We start from the raw sequence: 12,845 nt of genomic DNA on the forward strand, positions 1-12,845 counted from the left end.
CGCCCCAGACCCTGGTAGCAGGAGCTGATGGAGGGCGGGCAACGTGCAGCCTTTGTGCCTACTCTCTCGTTTCTCCCCCCACCCCCCAGGCTGCAGGCCGGGAGGTAGAGAGAGACTTTGACTCAGTATATTCGCGTCTGGTGCTGTGTAAGACATACAGGTAAGCTAGCCTCCCCCCACGGGCTCTGCTGGCAGCCTGGGAAAGGGGTGACTATCCTGACACACCATGGCAGTGCTGGCAGCTTTGTCTCCCCTACAGGCTGGATGAAGATGGCAAAGTCCTGACCCCAGAGGAGCTGCTCTACCGGGTAGGTGGAGCTGTGGGTGATGCCAGCATCCTAGCTTGGCAGCTGGGGAGAGGGCACCGCAGTGACAGCTGTGCCCTTCTAGGCCGTGCAGTCAGTGAACGTTACCCATGATGCGGCACAAGCACAAATGGATGTCAAGCTCCGCTCCCTCATCTGTGTGGGACTCAAGTGAGTGAGTCTGCTGTGGGCCACAGGGGTCCACATAGGACAAGTGGGGGCAAAGGTTGGCAGAGGCCAGGCTGCACATGTGTTCCAGCTCATGGGACCTGGACCCTCAACAGCCCATGGCTTCTCGGCAGGAGGTGGGTCTCAAGGCGAGTAGTTGCAGCAGCCTGGCCAAGAGGCCGGGGCTGCAGAGCCTCCTGGACCAGCCCTCTCCCCCTGTCCCCAGTGAGCAGGTGCTGCACCTGTGGCTGGAGGTGCTGTGTTCCAGCCTGCAGACTGTGGAAAAGTGGTACCAGCCCTGGTCCTTCCTGCGCAGCCCCGGCTGGGTCCAGATCAAGTGCGAGCTCCGGTGAGGAAGCAGTGGGCGCTAGGAACCGGGGTGGGGTTTGCAGAGCCCCCTAGGGGCCTTTGACAGCACCCCTCCCCTCTTCCTTGCCTCCAGTGTCCTCTGCTGCTTCGCCTTCAGCCTCTCCCAGGATTGGGAGCTTCCCGTGAAGAGAGAGGTAGGTGGCTGGGGGGAAGCCACAGCCTGGGTACTGCCACTTTGAGCTGCATCTTCCGTCAGCCCCGAGTCTGACAGATCGTCTCTCTGCAGGAGGAAAAGAAGCCCCTGAAGGAGGGTGTTCAGGACATGCTGGTGAAACACCACCTTTTCAGCTGGGACATAGATGGGTGACCACCTCCCTCCAGTGGCCTAGGCCTTCCCAAATTCATCAGCTACCAAGGCCTTCCTTCCCTGCTTCCTCAAGTAAGAAGAGAACAGCACTGCTTCAGCCAGTCATGGACCTGTGTAGGGATGGGCTGTCAACTGACACCGTCTGAGGCAGTAAGGGCTTGGCCCAGGATTTTTACCAACCCCCCCCCCCCCCCATTAGCTTTTGTTCAGGAAGGGGATGGCGGTAGTAGAGGCTCCTTGGGCCTCTGTAAATAAATAGTCTTTGAGAAATGACCTCCTGTCTTCTGTTGAGCCCACACCACAGGGCTCGGTGGTGAGGTCAGTGTCCCCTACTCCCTCTGTGGATTTAGCAAGAGGACTAGCAAGCCAGTGTTTTTGGTATTTATTTTACAAAGTTCACACAGCTTCCCCAGCACTGCTTTTAGTGATTCCATCCCTACCCCCTCCCCCCATGAGTGAAGTGACAGGCCAGAAGGTAGCCACCACTGGCCCCTCTTGTCCCAGGGTCATGGTGGTTGCTGTGAGGCAGTGAGATGGAATGTGGGCAGGTAACCAGGAGGCACCTCTGCCCTCGTGGCACTGATAAGGAACAGGAAGCAGAGCGGGTGGGGTACAGGCTGTGTGTGGCAGGATGTCTACATGTCAAACACACGTGACGGGTGGGGCGAGCTGTCGCCAGGCCCTAAGGTCTGTGCAGAGGAAGGAGCCACATTCACCTCCTGCTCCCCAAAAATATATGTATATGTATATATATATATATATATATAATGTATGGCGATATAGAATATGTATATACACCTGTACAGAAACATCTGCCACCAACTATTATATGGTTACACCAGATGGCAGGGCACCCATCCCAGGAAGCCTGAGGCCCAGGGAGTTGTTTCACTTGTAGGAAAGGGGTGAAGGAGGGAGATTCGCCCCATGCTCTGGGCCTTGTATGCCTGACCCAGACTGCAATCAGACAGGTCACCTCTGACCTCGCAAAAGGAGGTAAAATAGAAACTCCCCAGGGCCCCCAGAACAGCTGCTTAGCAGCACCCCATCGGCAATTCTGAGCCAGGGGAAGGACAGCCGGGCCTGTGATTGTCAGGACTCACGACTCAGCAGAGGGGCTGGATCACAAGGAGAGTGTCACATGCCTCCTGTCCCTGCAGCTCAGAGCTACAAGCAGGAATCCCAGTGGAGCTGCAAGTCGTGGCCGTCCAGGAAGTCTGTGGAGAAGAGGCTGGGGGCTGTGGTGCTGAGCGGAGCCAGGCTGAGCACAGGGCCCCCTGATGACAGCTCCAGCCAGTCCATGCTGTCCAAGGGGCCGTCAGGCAGGTCCAGGCCCATGCTGCTGTGTTCCGGGGCAAAGTGCAATTCTGAGGTGTCCATGGGGGAGGGGGGGTGGTCCAGGATGGCAGAGCTGCTCAGCATCTGGCTGTGGAGGTCGTCAATGAGGGACTCAGGCCCCTCGTGCCCAGCGGTCAGCAGGGGCAGCCCTGTGCTGCTCTCCAGGAAGTCCTCCAGGCGTCCGGGGAGGGTGGGCCAGCCCGAGGCGGGTGGGGTGGCCTGGGGTTGCTCTGTGGAGGGTGGGGACTGTGCAGCCAGGGGGGACTCACAGGCAGCAGTTGAAGAGGACTTCGCTTTCTCGGGTTCCTTGAAATCTGCTGAAATTTCTGCCAAAGAAAGTGAATGGATGTCAGAAGCCAGGCCTGCATAGTGGGCTAGAGATCTGAATTTCACAGGTAAGAGCTATAGACCACTACATGCCACTCAGAAGAAACCAAAGGTGAGATTGTTATGGCTTTGGATTTAATGTTTTTTGCTATGGTAACAAAGACAACGGAGAAAAATATATTGGACTATATGAAATTTTAACTTTTTTTTTTTTAAAAACTATTTCTAGGGATTTGTGGAGTTTATTTTTTAAGTTTTTTTTTTACCAGAGTACTGGCTGATCAGTGTGGGGGACTGAACCTGGAACTCTGGAGCCTCAGGCCTGAGAGTCTCTTTGCATAACCATTACGCTATCTACCCCTGCCCAAATTTTAATTTTTATGCACTAAAGGATAAGGAGTGAAGACAACTGACACACCAGATGAGAGAAAACAAACTACATACCCTGAATACACTAGATGGTTAATAACCAGAACACAGGCATCCTACAACTTGAAACAACCCAAATCCCCCAGTGAAAAATGAATAGGTGTTTTTCCAGCAGAAGAGAAAGACTTCCTAATAAGCAAGCACACAAAATGATGCTAAGCACTTTTTAAAAGAATTTTTGTATATCCATTTATTCCCTTTTTTGTTGCCCTTGTTGTAGTTATTACTGTCGTTGGATAGGACAGAGAGGAGGTGGACAGACACCTGCAGACCTGCTTCACCACTTGTGAAGGGACCCCCCCCTTTAGGTGGGGAGCCGGGGACTTGAACCAAGATCCTTAAGCCGGCCCTTGGGCTTCACACCACCTGCGCTTAACCCACTATGTTACCGCCTGACTCCCGATGCTCAGCATTCTTACCAGTCACTAGGGAAATGTAAGTCAACCATGGGCCAGCCACTGTAGAGAGAACTTAAGCGTGTGGAGAACATTTGGCACTGCTAGTACACATGAAAATGGCACAACATGAAAAGCCCTGTGGCTCTGCAAAGTAAGATACACAGCTACCCCAGGATCCTCTAGCCCTGCGCTGGCAGAATTCCTCATGAGAATGAGAAGCAGGGACTCAAGATAGACACCCATTTGTCTGAGAGTGTCACAGCAGTCAAAAGGTGGAAACCACCTGCGAGTCTCGGTGGATAAGCACAATGGTGGCCTGTCCAATAGTCAGTGAGACACTACTTAGCTGTAAGGGGCAAGAAATCCAGACACATAACAACATGGATAGGTTTCAGGAGAAAAAGTGCCACCCAGTACAGAGACTGAAGGGGATGGAGGGAGGTAGAACACTTCTAGAAGTGGGGAGCTGGGAGCATGCTACTCTATACATTCTGAACAAGGCTTTCTTCTCCGTGTCCTTCTGGGGACAGGCTGCAGCAAACCCCACACTGCCTTTTCTGCCATCTTTTCAGTGCTAGAACTCCAAGCCTACTCCCTCTCCTGCACAGCCTCACCCCCGCAGCTTCTGTCCAGATGATGGGGACTTCTGAGCACTAGGCCAGCTGTAACTCCCACACTTGGGAGAGATCTATCTTCTGCCCTACCAGATGTCAGAGTCAAGGATTCTCCCTAAAATCAGAATCTGTGACCTTAAGAGCAGTGTTAGCTATGAGTTCTTTGTTAACTCCCAATAAAATCATCTTCAAGGGAGTCGGGCAGTGGCGCAGCAGGTTAAGCACACATGGTGCAAAGCACAAGGACCTGCGTAAGGATCCCGGTTCGAGCTCCCGGCTCCCCACCTGCAGGGGAGTCGCTTCACAAGCAATGAAGCAGGTCTGCAGGTGTCTGTCTTTCTCTCCCCCTTTCTATCTTCCCCTCCTCTCTCCATTTCTCTCTGTCCTATCAACAACAACATCAATAACCACAACAATGTTAAACAACAATGGCAACAAAAGGGAAAATAAATATTAAAAAAAAATCATCTTCAAGTGGCCAATTCTACTGAGCCCTCATTACCTGCACCATCTTGGTGAACCCTCCTGGGACTGATGGAATTCAAAGACCAAGAAAAAATCCACTCTCTGCTCCTACTTTAGCCCAACCTTCCCTCTCACCTCCTACCCACTTTCTCTGGTTCCCTTTGCAGGAAACCCTCTGTGGAGACCTTTCCACACCTGCAGTCTTGCTTCTCTTCCCCCTGGTTCAAGGAGGAATATGCTCTCTCTCTCCCTGGCTGAAGTCACTTACCCAGACTAGGTCTTAGTCCCTGCATTCCTTGACTGCCTCTCCACAGCCCTGTCCTTCAGAACTTTGTTCTCTCGGGCGCTCCCACCCAACCTCATAGCCCCAAAGACCAGCTCAGACACCAACGAGTCCCTGGTTCCTGCCTGAGCCTTACACTGATCATGTGAACCCTCGTGGCTACACTGGACAAAGCTGACTAAGTTTGACCCACAGCTACCTGCCTCGTCTTACACCTACATCCTGGCAACTCAGGCACAGGTCAGGTCTGAAGTGTTCCCCTTGACTGCCCCCCCCCCCCATCTCCCGCCACACACCTAGTCTGCAAGAACCTAACAGGCACTTTCTCCAAACAGACTCCCTACTCACCACTCCCTCCAGGTTCACACACTCAGCACGAGGTGTGTTGTTGCCCAGGCTGTGGGATCTGGCACCCCATGCAGTGGTGGCTGTACACTTGGGTCTGGCTTTTGCCCAGACCTTAGAGGAAGTGCATGGCCTGTAGCTCAGTAGGTAAGCAAAGCCCTGGGCTACTGTCACCTGGGAAGAGAAAAGGATGCTGGGGAGACTGCTTGGCTGTGGGCATTTTACCTCCACTCTGAATGAGAATGTCAAACAGGTCATCCATCTGTTGGCTCGAGGAACCATTTTCCTGCAGGGTGAAGACAGAAAAAGGTGAAAATTCAACAGGCCACCTACCTGATTCAGGTTTCTGTGTCTGCAATGTCAACCAGACCTGTAACGCCAGCCAGCCTGCACCCAGGCTCCTGGAGCCCAGACTCACCCTGCTGGCCAGGCCTTAGCACTTATACCCATAACCTTCACTGCCCACAACCTCCCTGCCCCCACAAGCCTGGCTCTGGCCTGCCCTACACCCACTAGGGCCCCTGCCTTCATGTTCCAGGACCTGAACCCTCCACCCACCCCAGAGTCTTTTACTTTGGTGCAATACACCAACTGCCCTACCAGCTGGGCTAAGCACCCAGGCCTTGGCCAGGCCCATCTTCCTTCTTCACCTGCTGTCTAGGCTGCTGATTGACAGCTTCCTCATAGCCAGGCGGCTCCTTCTTCAGCAGAGAAGCTGGAGTCCCAAAGAGGGGCTGTGTGGGGTGTTCCAGGTCCATCTGGGCTGGTGGGCCAGCGGCTGGAGAACCAGGCTGGGACAAAGGCTGGAAAGAAGCAGTGGGCAGGTGAGGGAAGCAGCCCAGGCCTGACACACTCTGGGAGGGTGAGGCAGGACCCATCTGCTTCTAGGTCAAAGCTGTGCCAACTCCTCTGGCTTTCAGTCCCTGATCTCTGACCCACAGAGGGTGTAGACATTGTGTGACTGCTTGCTAAGATTTGATATAAGCTACATGGGAGGGTGAGTTTTCCCAGATGTTTCTACTTTTCAAAGCTCAGGGGCCGTTACCTCCCACCGTGAGGGGCCTGGTTGATGACTCTGCCCCCCACTCCTGGCTCTGGGTTTGAGAGGTCATGCAGAATCAAAGCAAAGAGTCAGAGACAGCAGTTATGCATAGGATTTTCATGCCTGCAATGCACAGGCTCCAGGTTCAAACCTCTGCACCACCCTAAGCCTGAGCTGAACAGGACTGGCTAAAAATAAAACCAAAGTAAAACCTCAGCTCTGGCACAGACTGTGTGGAGGGTGTAGGCAGGGACATGATAGCAAGGAGCTGGCTGCTAATGATCCCTTGGTGGGGGACAGGCAGCCTGAGAGGAGGGTCAGGAATAGACCAGCCCCAACCTCAGATGCGATGGTCAACCAAGTTCCCAGCCTCTCCCTGGCCTGGCTGGGGGTGCAAGGAGCCCTCTGCCCAGATTTGGATGTGTCCTGAAGGCAACAGAGGGGGAAAGTCCCTAACGGCTCCCCTTTACCTCCTTAAGTCTTAGTACCTTTACCAGTTCCTGGGGATGGTGAGCCCTCATTTTGGAGGGAAACGACTTGCTCAGTGCATGGGGATGCCTGGTGCGTGGGGCCTGTCATTACCAGAATCTTCAACTCCTCCTCCCCCCAACATCCGCACCTGTTGGGGGCTCTCTGCATCCTTGTAGCTCATGGTGAGAATGACGTGGGTCCCCGTGGAGTCCGTGATGAGGGTGGGAGGCATGACCCCCTTGACTAGGCTGGGGCTCTGTGGGCCCAGAAGTGGCTGGGGAGCAGGCTCAGGTGCAGGCGCAGGCTCAGGCTCAGGCTCAGGGGGCACGGCTTCCTGCTTCACCATCACAGCTTCCAGCTTCACTGCCACAGCTTCCTGCTTCACCACCAGGGCCGGGGGCACCGGGGCACATGGGTCTGCGTGGTGGGGAGTGGGGGCTGTCAGGCTGGGGCTGAAGGGGTGAGAGGGGCCAGGGAGCTGCTGACTCAGCTGGCAGCTGGAGAAGCTGTTTTCCTGTTTCACTGGGGTGCCCAGAGTGACCGAGGCTGGGGCTTCGGCTGGGGCTGGGGCCGGGGCTGGCTGCTGGGCCCGCTTCTCCTGCTCCAGCTGCAGCCTGAGCCACTCCACCAGCTGCTGCTTCTGCCGCAGCATGCGTGTCAGCTCCTCAATCTGCTTGTCCTTCTCCTGCAGCATCTGGTCCTTGTCCCGGGCCTCCAGCTCTGCCCGCACCCCAGGGCTCAGGCAGCAGGACCCAGCCCGGGGGCCCTCTTCCTTCACGAGGATCTGCAGTGGGGAGGCCTGCAGAGTGAGCTGGGTCAGCGGTGATGTCACCATCTCGCCAAATGTGTCCCCGGGAGTGGAGTTCTCGTCGCCCGTGCTGAGCAGTGAACGCTCTGAAGGAGTGGGAGACACGGGGGGCGTGGAGCCTGTGCTGCCAAATTTCACAACCCCGTTGCTGGTCACTGTGGCAACCACCACCTCGGCCGGGGCCAAGCCTGCAGCCACGAGGGCAGGCCCCGTGCCGAGGCGCGCCGCTGGGAAGGCCACCACCACCTCGCCGGCCTTGGGCAGGATGGAAGCGGTGGCAGGAGTCTTGGGGACCCCTGGGGAGGGGCTGACTTGGTCTTGGTAGGCGCGCAGGCGCTCGATCAGGTCTACCTTGGTGCCTGAGACAGGTAGTGACCGCAGTTTCAGTTCCTGCTTCAGTTCGGCCACCTGCAAAGGGGCCTAGAGTCAGGGTGGCAGGGACAAAGGGGACATGGTCCAGGCAGGGTGGGGAAGGGGAGGGCAGCAGAAATGAGCTTTTTGCCCTTCTGGCCACTTGAGGACCCCCCTCTCATCCCTTTCTCTCTCTCTCCCTCTCCCTCTCTCTCTCTACCTCCCTCCCTCCCTCCCCTTCCCATTTCTTGCCACACCAGGAGCCTGGTTAAAACATGCCCAGTCTGAAGTCCAATTCATGCTTATGTGAGTTCACTGGATTTTACAGATCAGACAATTGAGCTCAGCAAAGTAAAATGACTTAGATCACAAAGTGAGTGGCAGGGCTAGGAGTTAAAATACAGGTCTGATGGATTCAGAAACTAGTGCCCAGCTTCCCCACAAGGGCTGTGTTACTGAGACAGACAGAGTCATGATGTGGGTGGGGTATCTGCCTCAGATGTCAACTCTATTCCATCCTCTGAGGGGTTGAGGAAACAATCTTGGCCCTGGACGTAACAGGCAGGTGGAGTCTGCCTTGAGCGCACACTCGCCGCTCCCGGCAGAGGTAGCCCCACATAGGCCTGGTGGGAATTCATCAGCAGAGTGGAAAAGGGAGCCGACAAGCGCAACAGAGCTCCAGTCTGCCACTGGCCAGGCCCGGACCAGCAAAGCCCCTTTACCCCTTGATGCCTACACTGGCTCATCTGTGAGAGGGAGTGACACCACCTATTTCTCACACTGTAGGTAAGCTGCAGCCCTGGATAGACACTGGCAGATGTCACTGAAAGCAATGACCAGGATAACATAGTGTGGGCTGGGCCAGCAGCCTTCCCTGCCCACAGTCCAGCACAGACAGTGCCACGGAGGCCAGGGGAGCAGTGGCTCAGTCCTCCGGTGGGTGGGAAGGACACCACCCACCTTCATGTCATCCAGGTTGGCGGGCAGGGCTCCCGGCTTGCCAGCCAGTGAGGTGCTGTTCTGACGGGCTAGCCCGCTGGGCCCAGGGCCACCTGAGCTGGAGTTGACGCTGTTGGTGGAGAGGCTGCGCATCGGGGGGGCCCCACTGCTCCCCAGAGCCTCGCCTGCTGGCCTGGAAGAAAAGGCGGGAATGAGTACCACCCAAGCTGCCCTTGGCCTGCAGGGCGGGGAGGGGGGGCACCTACTTTGGGGGTGCGGGCAGGATGGTCTGATAGTTGTAGTGCTGCTGCTGCTGTTGGTTAAGGATCTGGAGCTGGAGGAACAGCTGCTGCTGCTGCAGGATCTTGGCGTAGGAGGAGTCCATGGGGGGCGCTCCCTTGTCCTGCTTTTGGTCCGGGGGGATGTACTGGTGGTACTTGAGCTTCTTCACCTTTGGCTTCAGCTCCTTGGTTTTCTTGCTGCGCTGGGGCTTCTCACTGGCAGCCTTGGCTTGGCTTTGCTGAGGGCGGAGGAGAGAGGGGGTATCCTCAGGGGGCGAATGGGCTCCTCAGAGCGAGGTCCCAGAGGCAAGTGCCAGAGGGGCTTCTGAGAAGATGCCCACTGCACTTCCACCCCACTGGGCTGTGCTCCTCCAAAAGCAGCGGCTTCGTCAGACTCCAGAAGTGTCCAGCCCTGGGGGAGAGCAACCCAGTGCAGATGGCACTGTGACCCTGAGCACGGCAAAGGTGACATGGAGGCAGAAACGGCTGCTCTGTGGACTCTGTGCCATCCAAGACCAAGACCATCATGCACACCTCAAGAATCTGTGGAGGCAGAATCAGCATGCTGACCTGAACATGAGGCTCAGAGAGGTCACTTAACCAAGGCTGTGCAGTGGGGTGCAGACCCAGAACTCCAGTTCATTCCCCAGGTGGCCCCCACAGCACACAGCTGGAGCACAAGGAGGGACACCTCCCACTGAGCCTCCAGGCTCAAGAAGGGCCTTCAGTCCATGGGTCAGGGGGTGAGGCCTTGGGCGAGGGCAAAGTCAGCAGCTGAGTGCCAGGGAAGAATAGCAGAGATGACAGAGACTCTAAGAAGGAGTGAGACCTCTACCAGAGCTGTGACAGGCGAGCCCCTGAAAGGTGTGTGGCTCTAAGCTTCAGCAACAATGGCAACAGTCCCATCTGGGGGCTCTGGCTGGCAGGGAAACAGCAAGAGAAGCCTGAGAGTGGGGATGGAGGCCCCAGGTGGTCAGAGATGGGGCTTGTGGAAGTGGGGGCCACCGGGAGGGAAAGAGAGGCAGTGTGGAATGCGACTGAAGGGGCTGGGTAGATGGGAGGCCGGGACTGGCAAGGCCAGGGCAATCCCTGGAGGGGAAGTGTAGAGAAGTAGGGATGACGTATTTTTTCACGTGTGCTGGTCAAAGGATGGTACGCATAGCGACAAGAAGCAAGTGGGGGGGGGGGGTTGGAAGAAAACATCTGACATCTGTGGACAGTCAGTCAGTAACAGACCCTGGAGGCAAGAGTGGTGTGAGCAGGACGGAGCCAACAGAGGGGACCTGGAGAGACACTTGCTTCCCAGAGACGGGGAAGCCACAGAACTTCCTACAAGGAGCAAGCTGATCGGACCCCAGGACCGGGGGCTGCCCCTGGGCTCGTAAGGCAGGAGGGGAGCAACAAGCATGGCAGGGCCTGGGGATAAAGATGGTAACTGGGAGGAGGCTCACCCCGCACAGTGTACACATTACCATGTGCAGGGGGGATGTTTCAGAATCAATGAAGCAGGTCTGCAGCTGTCTCTCTCTCTCCCTGTCTCCCCTTCCTTCCCTCTCAACTTCTTTTGGTCTCTATCCAAAGTAATAAAAATTAAAAAAAAAAAAAAAAAAAGAACAGCAGAGAACTGTGCACAGGCCCATGGTCTATGGGGGGACTGGAGGAGAAGGGAGTGGGAAAAGGGGAACCTGCTGGGGGGGCAGTGGCAGGGGTGTGAGAGACAAACAAAAAGCAGTTGGAGCTGAGGGCCCACAGGCTCTGGAGGTGGGAGGTGCTGCCCCATGAGGAGGATGCCGTGGCTCTAGGTCCGTCTGTGTCAGTGTCCAGCACAGCGGCCCCGCCCACAGGCCTGAGAGTGATGTCTCAGGGAGGGTGGTGGCCATCTTGACCCTTCAGGTATGTCAGTCAATCTTGGGGGACAACAAGACAGGTGACAGCCATGACCAGCTTTGTGACCTTGGGCCTGTGACTTCCCGTCGTGGTTTTGTCACTGGTAGGACAGGGCTCTCTCTCTGCCTCATGAGGCTGTGAGTGGACTGTCAGACATGGGCTGTTTTCAGAGAAAGGCAAGAGCAAGGACTCGTATTGTGGAGGCTGACAGGCTGCTCAGGAAAGGGCTGCGATGGACAGGCCACTCTGTACCCCCATACGAGGATGAAGCCGTGGGCCTCCCCAAGGCCGAGGCAGGGAGAGACAGCAGATGCAGAACTGTACCTTAATGAGCATGGGGGCGGGCTTGGCAGTGGGGACAGTGGCTCCATTGGTGAGGCTGGGAGGCAGAAGAGGCTGCTCTGCCAGGAAAAGTGTTTCTCCAGAATCTGAGCCCGCAGGGAGCTGAGACACAACCTGAGAGAGAAGAGGAGAAGTGAGGGCACCTTCCCTTTCTGGCGGCTCCACAGCCCTAGGAGGCAGCGGCTGCATGTCAGCCCTGGTCTGACCTCAAAGGCCACCACTGTCGGAGAAAAAAAGTGGGCAGAGAACAGAGGGAGGAGAGAAGGAACTGGAGATGGTGAGAGATGCACGGAGCTGCACACACTCGGGGAAAGTGGGCTGTTCCAAGCTCAGAGCAGCCCTGCCCCTGTCCTCTACCTGGGCCCCAGGCTGCTTGACCGGAAGCCCCATCTCCATCCTCACAACTGGGGGCTCATGCAAACAAGAGCTACTAGGGCAACGCCCTTCTCTCTTGGGAACAGGGCAAGCACTGGGAGTGGGCGGGCTCACCTGAGTGGGGGACACAGAAGTGGCACTGGGCAGTGGCTCACTGACTCGGGCTTCTAGGGGTGACGGTACTGAACCCTGGGACTCCTGGCTGGCAGGCTGTTCAGGGGACAAGGCATCGCTGCTGTCTTCATCGAAGGAAGAGCTGTCCGCTACTTTCGGGTAATTCACCTGGCCCTCTGAAAGCAAAGCCAGTGTCAGCCTCCAGCCCCAGGAGATGAGAAGCAGGGCCCTCACAGCAAGAGGCCTGCCCCTCAGTCTCAGTGAGCTAGACAGAAGCGCAACCAGTGACCAAACCACTTTTCCTCACTTTTTTGCTATAGGCAAGCACATCATGACTTGAAACAAAAGCCAGAGTCATACGAGGCCTATGTGTTCCCTTGGGTGAGGAAAGGCCTGGCTTTAATTCGTGCTTTGAACTCCAGTGTTCTAGTCCTATTTTCAAAGTGAAGTTCTGTCCTCCTCCCCTCCAGCCTGCTGTTCCCCAACCTCATCTCTTTTACTGTACTCCCATCCTCTGGCTGTACTAAGCTCTCAGCACCCCCACCCCACCCCTGGTGCCCAGCTGCCCCCTCACTGCAGGTCCCTCCCAGGCTACAGCTGGGGTGAGGGCCGCAGGGTGGAGCCAGAGGAGCAGGGCCCCAGTGTGTAACCCCAGGACGGGGAGGGAAGGGAACAGGGGAGAGGAGACTTCAGGAGAGTCATGTCACAACTCCCCCTCAGCACTGTGGAGGGAAGAGTTCTGGATTGGTCTGTCCGCACAGGAGGAACTGAGGTGGTGGCTGCTGCATGCAGATGAGCAGTCGGCCAGGCCCGGGGAATCTGCCATGGCGGTAGACCGCAGAGGAGGAACAGCGACAAGCTGTTGAGCTCTCCCAGCAGACTCTTCC

General features: G+C 56.4%; 2 protein-coding genes across 9 annotated transcripts in view; one reads left to right on the forward strand and one right to left on the reverse strand.

The window, feature by feature from the left end:
- The window catches only part of SGSM3 (small G protein signaling modulator 3), a 421,214-nt gene that overhangs the window by 53,020 nt on the left and 355,349 nt on the right, over positions 1-12,845 (forward strand). For 2 of the 7 annotated variants that reach the window (XM_060189022.1, XM_060189019.1), the window contains 6 exons: positions 90-160; positions 260-308; positions 391-476; positions 590-822; positions 916-976; positions 1,069-1,422. In XM_060189022.1, the coding sequence (XP_060045005.1) occupies positions 90-160; positions 260-308; positions 391-476; positions 590-822; positions 916-968 (492 nt within the window). In that variant the 3' untranslated portion in view covers positions 969-976; positions 1,069-1,422. Of the gene's footprint in view, positions 1-89; positions 161-259; positions 309-390; positions 477-589; positions 834-915; positions 977-1,053; positions 1,423-12,845 lie in introns of those variants that run through there. The other 5 variants (XM_060189020.1, XM_060189021.1, XM_016188289.2 and 2 more) reach the window with 5 other exon arrangements.
- The window catches only part of MRTFA (myocardin related transcription factor A), a 98,065-nt gene continuing 86,736 nt past the window's right edge, over positions 1,517-12,845 (reverse strand). For both annotated transcript variants that reach the window (XM_060189018.1, XM_060189016.1), the window contains exons 6-13: positions 11,959-12,134; positions 11,452-11,583; positions 9,226-9,479; positions 8,981-9,152; positions 7,010-8,077; positions 5,999-6,151; positions 5,574-5,634; positions 1,517-2,813 (exon numbers count right to left, since the gene is read on the reverse strand). In XM_060189018.1, the coding sequence (XP_060045001.1) occupies positions 2,317-2,813; positions 5,574-5,634; positions 5,999-6,151; positions 7,010-8,077; positions 8,981-9,152; positions 9,226-9,479; positions 11,452-11,583; positions 11,959-12,134 (2,513 nt within the window). In that variant the 3' untranslated portion in view covers positions 1,517-2,316. The remainder of the gene's footprint in view (positions 2,814-5,573; positions 5,635-5,998; positions 6,152-7,009; positions 8,078-8,980; positions 9,153-9,225; positions 9,480-11,451; positions 11,584-11,958; positions 12,135-12,845) is intronic.

The sequence above is a fragment of the Erinaceus europaeus genome, chromosome 4, assembly GCF_950295315.1.
Source record: "Erinaceus europaeus chromosome 4, mEriEur2.1, whole genome shotgun sequence".
NCBI classification, from domain to species: domain Eukaryota; kingdom Metazoa; phylum Chordata; class Mammalia; order Eulipotyphla; family Erinaceidae; genus Erinaceus; species Erinaceus europaeus.